Source organism: Lotus japonicus, chromosome 6 (assembly GCF_012489685.1).
Source record: "Lotus japonicus ecotype B-129 chromosome 6, LjGifu_v1.2".
Classification (NCBI taxonomy): Eukaryota; Viridiplantae; Streptophyta; class Magnoliopsida; order Fabales; family Fabaceae; genus Lotus; species Lotus japonicus.
The window spans coordinates 8,529,675-8,538,591 of NC_080046.1; the positions used below are offsets into that span (position 1 = coordinate 8,529,675).

Sequence of the window (8,917 nt, forward strand, 5' to 3'; positions counted from 1 at the left end):
AAGGTATGATGTATAATATCATAGAAAAATAAGAGGGATAAAGGCAAATTAGTGGAAATGAGATTGATGAAAATAATGGATTTTTTGGTACATCGGAAAGATATATTACACCTTTTAGGAATTGATTCTTGGATTTACCCCTCCTCAATTAATACGTCTCTCAGCTCTTACTACTTGAGTTATCATTCGTAAATCGTGATAAGAAAAAAACGGATTATGAATGAATAATAGGGAATAAGATCTGTAGAATGATCTTTTAGAATTCAAATACAGACTAATTTTTAAAAAGAAAAAATTTAATAATATTTTTTAAGTTTACTTAGCTTTTTATTATTTATTACTTGTTACTAGTCAATTAAATTAAATTTTACCAATAAAATTAAAATTTACAAATAAAATAATTTATAATAGAAAAATTAGTAATAAAACATAGACATGTTTAGCCTGAGATTACCGAATTCAACTATTGGACACCCTTGTATTCAACTAGTGGTTTTTAATGAGTATGTGGTTTGACAAAAAAAAAATGAGTATGTGGTGTTTGGTTTTCTTGATTACTTATCCACTACGATGCACACGCGCAAATAATGAAAGAAAACTTGTAAAAGAGCACTACTTTTATATACAGAAACATACTTTTTTTAGGGAAAATATTGCTCATCCTCTTAAGAAACTTACTGGTTTAGGTCATACACGTATGTCAAAAAATAAATAAATAAAACTTACGTTACACTGATACAAGTTACAAACTTACATCAAGGTAATGTCACCACGATGCCCACAAAGAGCAATACATAAATAGCAACCAATCAAAACAGCATCAAAATGTGGTGCATCACCATCAAAACAGGGGAGTTTCATGTCATTTTGCATCATTTCCTGTTGTATAAGAAATACTTCTTGTGCCTTCAGAACTCTTAACATCCTTTGAAATCGTTTCAGAACTCTTTGCTTCCTTTTCGGATATGGGAAATGAGATACCTCTTGTTGATTCTGAACTCATGCTAAGGTTGGCTTCTGGAGGCAATGATGAGGATGCTGCAGATGGAGTAATAACAGGCCTTGGGGGGAAGTTAAGAGGGTTCACTTCCGTCACTTCCTCATTGGCCTCATCAAAGTAGACAACATCCTGCATTGTAAGCTGGTGGTATTCAACAACCTCCCTTAGAAACCGATTCTCACGGGCGTAAACTGAGTTCTCATGAGCCAACCGAGCTTTTTCAGCTAAAAGAGTTTCAAGTTGAAGTCGTATCTGTAATGAAAAAAATTATCACAAAAACATGGAAAACTTAGGTGAAAACTGAAATGAGAGTATTCAGAGCACATTTTCCATAGACAAAAGAGGGCAGAAATCTGAATAATCAAATCAAATGAACTGATTAGGAATTATAAAGCACAGCTGGGAAAAACTCAAATTCATCTGAAGTTGGGTGAAGTTTCATGGTTCCTTTTTATGATTAGACTTGGGGGGATAAGTTGGGCCAGAGTTAAAAAAAATTGGGGGTTAATTTTTCCTCTAAGAATAAGGCTTTCTTTGCAATTAGTTACGATTTAAATTTTATTAATTTTAGTCCTTAAAATCTATAGAAGTCATACTTTTAGTCCTTGGTGACTGGTGAGGGACCATAATTGAAGCTATGCAGAGAATATGGGGATTCGCCATATTCATAAAAGGCATACGGTGATTAGTAGCCAAAGGCAAAAGCATTAGTTGTGTTTACAAAATGGGTTGTGAAGGAAAGGGGCATGTATATTTTACAGACAGATAAAATATGTGAAGGTGAACATCAGATCACCTTCTATATGTCACTGAAAGACTAATACAAGTGGAAATAATTGAATTGAACAATGTAACAGTAGAGAGAGAGGCATACCAAATCATCATCATCATGGCTATCACCCCTTTCACGATTCTCATGAAGGATTCTATTTTCTTCCTCTAGCTGAGCACATCGATCCTTTGCAAAAGCTAGATCAGCTTTGACGGTCTTTAACTCCCGAAGAAGTAATTTAGCTTTGGCAGCCATTGCCATTGCAACCTGTGACAAAAACCAAATGGCGAAAATGCATCCCATTGAGAAGATTAAAATATATCATAGAAGATATTATCCTATGATGATACCAACCTACCATGTTGCAAATAAATTTGATATAGATATTCATGCTTTCTGATTAAGAAACAAACTTACTGGAAAATAACTTCTTTTCTTTAGGTAGTGAGGGAAAGAGGGAAACATAAAACCAATGATGTTAATGATGACCCTTTATATTGAAATAAAAAAAAACAAAAGAAATGTCTGTGCTCTTATTTCCATTGAAATAACCTAATGGCTAATAGCCTAATAGTAATGATCTTTATTTTTTCTTGGTACTCATGTTTTGTACTTTGATGTGTGATTATCTCGGTATCATGTGAATTTGTATCCATGTGTTTATTCCACAGCAGAAGCTAGTTTCCATGAAGCCTAACATAGAAGCTTTCATAAATGAACACACCCTAAATTCTCTATCTTAAATCATATCGCAATTCTCTGGATCTATGGAATTTAATAACACAAGATATTTTGGGTAAAACTGAGGGGGGAAAGGGAGATAAATTTCAAAAATAAACTGGAAGAATGTTGAAGTTTGATGCTGCATTACTTCAACTAAACCATTTTTTTTACCAATTACCACATTAAAAAATGATACATAGTTGCCACCTTACGTCGCGAGATGCCTTCAGTTGAAGTTCTTGGTCTGTTTGCATTGATGACATACGAGTCCGCCGCAATTGGGATTGTTCAGACATAGTTGAATGGTTAGTCTCCTGATTTTGTCCTGCAGTGTTTCCAGGCGTTTTCCTGATATGTTTACGTGTTTCCTGAATGATACCTGAAGTTCGACTCTCAACTTTTGTAAGACCTTCCTGCAAACATAAATTAGCATGGGTACTAATAAGATCACGAAGTATATCCTTATGGGAAGGGTAAGACCGTAAGAGAAAGAAAAATTTGCACCTCAAGCTTAATAACCTTACAACCTACTTTAATATATTCCCACCATCATCTTTATATGCCTTAGCCCAAAAGACATACATTAGTGGACAATCTTAAGTAGAAATAAAAAAGACCCACCTTCAATCCCAACAACAACTAAAGAGAATGCAAATATAAATCTAATACATTTTCAGAGATGGAAGATGCCCATGAAGAACATGATAATAATTACATCACAGAGAAAGATAATACATTAGCAAAAATCTTTACATAAAAGCTCACCTCCAAAGATTTACCAATGGAGCCACCAATATGAGTAAGAGAAGATGTGATAGCATCTAATCCCTTCATAAATGTTGGACCGTCTCTTTTGAGATCGCTCTCCTCTAAGTGATCCAAATTTTGGAACTACACATGGAGAATGACAATAGCATTCAATTTTAAGGCTCAAAACTGATGAACAACCAGCTAATTTACAGTCAACTGAAAGAATATGACAATAATTCAATTTTATGAACAGAGTCTATATGGTGTACAAGGCTCCTCTTTGGTCTTCAGCCAGTGTTATATGGTAGAAAATTGCACTAAAAATCTCCTATGCCATGCCATATAGCACATAGTGTCGCGGGCAAATAGCAGAAGTGGCATCGCAGTTGAAATAAAATCAAATATATATTTAAAAAACTAAGCTGTATGTAAATAAAAATAAGCTGCATAAAAATAAAACAAACTTCAAAAAAGGTGGCATAATATTAACTCAAAAGTTCAATTGTTCAAGACAAAAAACTATTAAATACTAATAAAATCACTAAACAAATTATTCATAGAAGACAACAAATCTAGAGAGAGAGAAAAAGATGAAAAAAGGGATAGGAAAGAAAGGGAAAAGGAAGAGGAAATAAAGAATGAAGAATGAAAAGGGAAAAGGGAAAAGACAGAAAGAAAGAAATAATAAAAAATGAACAGATGAAGAATAAAGGGGATAGGAAAAAAGAGACGAAAAGAAAACAAAGAACAGAGTGAAATGGGAGAAGAAGAAAAAACAAGAGGAATTAAACTTTCTAGACCTAAGACTCGCCGGAAAATGATGACAGTAGGAGATTGGAGGCTCTTGGAACAGAGGAGTGTGTTGGAGGCTCATTGGGACAGTAATGTTGGAGGAGTGAGATCTCTTTTGTTTACGTGAGTCGAAGAGAATCAGGAGGGAAAAAAGTCCGGTACAAGTCCCACATCCCCTTTCCAATTTCGTTTAAAAGAAAAAAAAAACTAAAAGCACCTATTTCTGCTATACCAGCAACGACCATACCACCAATGCTCATCGCAGACGCAATTGCCAATTTCACAGATTCTGCAACGTTATGTTACGTAGTCAAGATAGAAGTTTCATAATTTCTGCAACGTAATTATAACTTTTTTTTGCAAGATGCGCATCTCTTTCAAAATGCAAAGCACCATTCTTATTAACAACTAAAATTACAGAATTTACTAGAATATGATTATTTACAATGATTAATCCACATGAGCCTTCCAAAATCTTGACCATGATAAAAACTTAAGTTACAACTCAGTGAAATCATCAGACTTTTTTTTTATAGCATAACATACAAAGCAACATCCTCTTTGAGGACTTGAGATGTAATTATATACTCACCTTGCCCCTAGATGTTGAACCCGGTATTTGTGACCTCGTCGTCCCAGGCATTTCAGATTGCCGGGTTAAATTATCTTCCTCAATAATTGATTTGGCTTTTCTGGCCAAAGCACCCCAAAATCCACCCTTGGTCTCATTCAATTTCTTCATAGAAGTATATTCATAGGTTCTTGAATCCTATATTTACATATAACATACAATGTTTAGCAAGATGAGACTGTGATCTTGAATCAACAAACTGATACATTTAGCAGAATCCAAAGAACACAAAATGGAAGGAAACAGAATGAAAAGCATATGCTGACATGCATTTCCAATCTTCAATGAAGAATTCAGTGTTATAATTCATGCAACAATTGTAACAGATAGCTCTAGCAGATATTTCATCTGGGTTTTCGTATTATAAATTTATAATAAATGAGGAAATGGAATTAGAGGGACATTAACAATTAAAAGAAGCAGCAGCTTTAATATGTGGGGCCGTGAGCTACTATCTACTAAAACAAGTTCATCAAACGAGAGAGAGAAATACAAAAGAAGCGGTAAGGCATCCTCATAAAAATGCAGATATATACAAAACCACTAAGATCCTCAAGGCAGGACAATGCTGAGATAAAGGTCTTCTAACGATTTGCACGTGATAGAGTCTATAACAAACTAGGTTTTCAATAATTCTCTTAATGTCGATGTCATTTTCACATTCAGCGCAACCTAAAATTTACATCGCTAATGCCCCACAGCGCAACATGAACCTTGCAATGCAAGAGTGTTGTGGCAACAGTGTGCCATGAACAACTAACTATGTCCAAAGCAATGAACAATAGTAGTTCTAACCAGGCTTGTTAATAGCGCACAATAGCACTATAGCGTAGCGCCCTGAGGGTTCACCGCTACTCCACTATTCACCACTATTTGCCGCTATAGCGCCACAATAGAGCTCGAAATAGCACTCTTTGGGCTTACCGCTATGCTATGCTATCCGCCATTAACAACCCTGGTTCTAACCCGTTAGCTGGCTTGCAGTGCATTTAGTCAGACCATTTTCTATCAATTAATCTGCTCTGGGATATGAATAGTTTTCTAGTTCTCCAGGCATTGTGCTAAAGATATTTCAATTCAATGGTTTCCTTGAAACATAAACAATTCAATGGATATCTCAACTCTTTTCAAACTCAAGTTTTCTGTTCCTCTCTCTTAAGTACCATTCCTAATCCTCTAGCTCTGCACTTCTCTAATTTTCTTCTATTCTATGATAAAACTATACATCAATCTCACAGAAAAATTCACAAGCAATACAATGTAACTCAATACACAAATGCAATTTATGTATATACACTAGCATCTATTGAATATCAATGTTTTGCAGAAAAACAGCACAAGGAAAAAAAATCAGAGAGAGAGAGGGACCTTGGAGGAGGGAGGAGCGGTTGGGGTGGGTAGAGTACGAGAAGCATTGGAGAGGTTGGATTGACCGTAGAGAGACGAGAGGGAAGAGTCGCGGCGCGCGGAAGAAGCTCTGATGGCTTTGGCAGCGAGCGAAGACGACGAAGAAGAGGAAGCGTCGCCGAAGTCCTCATTCGACGAAGAAGAAGAGGAAGAAGGTGGATGTACGGTGGTGCTAGGGTTCCGAATTGCGTCGTTTTCGAAGGTTGAAGAAGAATATTGGTTCGGAATTCCCTGCTGTTGTCTCCTTCTATACGCCATCGGAATCAAACCAACCTCGATTGGATCGAATGGAACCGCCGCTAACCTCCGCTGTTTTGATCCCTACGCCGGTGGTTGTTCCTCCTCCGCCTCCGCCGCTGCCTCCTCCTCCCTCAAATCCGGATCGGATCGTGAACCACCACACAATCGATAATGACAGAGGTAGCACCGTCACCGGGTTTATGAAATTAAAACCCGTGCGATTTGCAGGGAATTTTGTCTTGTAGGTACTGTATTTTTTTTATACAGGTACTATATTATGTTATTATATTATGACACAGATAGTCTAGGGGTGCACATGGGTTGGGTTGGATGAACTTTGGTTAAAATAAAATCCGAACCGATCAAAATTGTCTGGGTTGAGTTGGGTTGGATTTCACGAATTTCTTTTTCGGACCCGATCCAAACCAACCCGACGAAGTTCGGATTGGGTTAGATGAATTGATTGGGTCACTATATTAAAATAATAATATATCTGAAATATTAAAAAATCTTCTAAATATTATTATAAATTCAGAAAAAGTTATAAAAAATACTAAATATGTTCTAATACTAAATAGCATGAAAATGACACAAAAAATTATACCAAATAGCATGAAATAATACCACATAAATGACATATAGCTAAATATCATGAAAATATAAAACTTCATTACCAAATGACATTAAACAATCTAACATAAATAGTACCTAAAAAGTGAAAAGCAACACTAAATGTCATGTCATGACACTTAGAACTTAGATGTCTCCAACATGCTAAATAATATATAAAGACATGTAGTAAATAACTACGAACAAATCATCTAAGTTCAAATATGACAAATAACTACAAATACTTAAGTCTCAAAGTTTCAAAAAGTCATCACTCCGACACTAGCACTCTAAATATGAGTAAAATTATAAAAAAAAAAAATTATTATTATATGTATGGATTCTGGGTTGGGTTGGATGGATTTGAACTGAATCAGAAATCCGATCCGAACTTGGTTGGGTTGTAGTAAAATCCATCTGATTAACCCGATTACCCGATCCAACCCGCATTTTTCCTATTGGATCGGATTGGGTTGGACGGGTTCATTGGATCTACCCGGCCATGTTCACCTCTAACAGATACAGGGAGTATTATTTTTTGTGTGTAAGAAATATATAATAAGTGTGATTTTTTAAAAAAAATTAATTTAAGAAGACGTAATATATAATTACCATCTATAGTTAGTTAATTAATCCTAAATAATTAAGAAACAAATATGCAGGATAACCCAAATAAATGATGTTTTTTTTTAACTCAAATAAAGATGTTTCTATCAACAAACAGATTTATGATAGAAACTTAAAGTACCATATTAAAATTTAAACATCTGACTCAACTCAAAAGTTAACTTAAGATTCAAGGGTTATTTTACCTTTTATAAATGTTATCTATGTCATATTTATAGAAAATTTAAAACTTCTAACTAAGGTGTGTCAAATCATGTTGACCGATAAACTTTCCTATATGTTGAAATTGATGTGAGTTTTATTAAAAAAAAAATGAGACTCACATAATTAAAAACGGGAGTCATATAATTTAATGAATCACATGTTAATTTGAATCAATAAAAAATTTGTTATGTTTAAAAAAAAATTGAAAATAGAGAATTGAAGTGAGCAGCATTCTTTCTTAGTATGGGCCAGTTTTGACAAAAAAAAAAGGTTTGCTTTCTAGGTTGTCACACTATTGTTTGGGCTTTGTGCTTCCCTTGAGTCTTGGAGTTGGAGGGAGATCTGGTGATACTTCAGCGGTCTGCTGATATTGCGTATTTCTCTCTTTATTTTTTATGTTTATTTTTTTGGTTACAAGAGGAAAACACTCATGCTTATTTTATATGTGTGCGTTAAAATAGATGATAATTAATTGTTATAAACCACTTTGTATCTAGTCATTTTTTTAAAATTTAATTGTAGGGCTTGGCTAAATAATTATGAGAATTACTAAACTTCAACCCAATAGATCAATATAATTATTTATAAATAAAATATAAAATTTGTATTCCACTTATCTTGAATGTGATTGGTCTATATAGGACTATGAGTTATTTAATCCAAACTTTTCTATGAGTCATTTTGTTGGAAAAACTACTCAAAAAAGTCACACGTTGCCTATGTGAGTCTTCTAGAGGTTTTGTATATCAAACTTCATATAGAGGTGGTAAAGAGCTTAGTTGAGTTTGATGGGTCTCGTTGGCCCCACACAGTGCAAATCGAAGGATTCCCCCACGCAGGAAAGAGCTTACCTTAAAACCCTTATTTTTCACATGTGTGTCGACCACACCGTCCAACTTGAATAAATTACCATAATTTGTTGTCCTGCCGTCCAAGAATTTAAGTCTTGCCGCTCATACACTTATTTCTGCTGCCTGACATTTAACATCTCACTTCTTTGTTTACGGTGCAATTTTCCACTATAAATACCAAGTCAATTTTAGTAGAAACTCATCCATCATAAATCATATTCCCTCATTTCTAGTAGTCGTCCGCAATATTGATAGTTTATTCTCACTAGTTATGGTATTCTGGTTTACACTGAAAGGGGTTCTTGTAGAGT

At 34.7% G+C, this 8,917-nt stretch overlaps 1 protein-coding gene across 1 annotated transcript; it reads right to left on the reverse strand.

The window, feature by feature from the left end:
- Positions 1–599: 599 nt before the first annotated feature.
- Positions 600–6,557, reverse strand: LOC130723294 (uncharacterized). Its single transcript, XM_057574287.1, has 6 exons — positions 6,037–6,557; positions 4,630–4,806; positions 3,261–3,386; positions 2,708–2,908; positions 1,875–2,039; positions 600–1,252 (listed from the first exon to the last, which is right to left on the reverse strand). Exons 1-6 carry the CDS (start codon positions 6,331–6,333, stop codon positions 863–865), a joined length of 1,356 nt encoding a protein of 451 aa, XP_057430270.1. The 5' UTR covers positions 6,334–6,557; the 3' UTR covers positions 600–862.
- Positions 6,558–8,917: the final 2,360 nt, after the last annotated feature.

What these genes read in the sequence shown, in the direction of transcription:
- LOC130723294 (XM_057574287.1), bottom strand. Translation starts at nt 6,333, where the DNA reads ATGGCGTATAGAAGGAGACAACAGCAGGGAATTCCGAACCAATATTCT. An exon ending in AACTGAAGGCATCTCGCGAC is followed by an intron (nt 2,040 to 2,707) that starts GTAAGGTGGCAA and finishes TTTTTGTCACAG; the next exon opens with GTTGCAATGGCAATGGCTGC. An exon ending in GCCATGATGATGATGATTTG is followed by an intron (nt 1,253 to 1,874) that starts GTATGCCTCTCT and finishes TTTTCATTACAG; the next exon opens with ATACGACTTCAACTTGAAAC.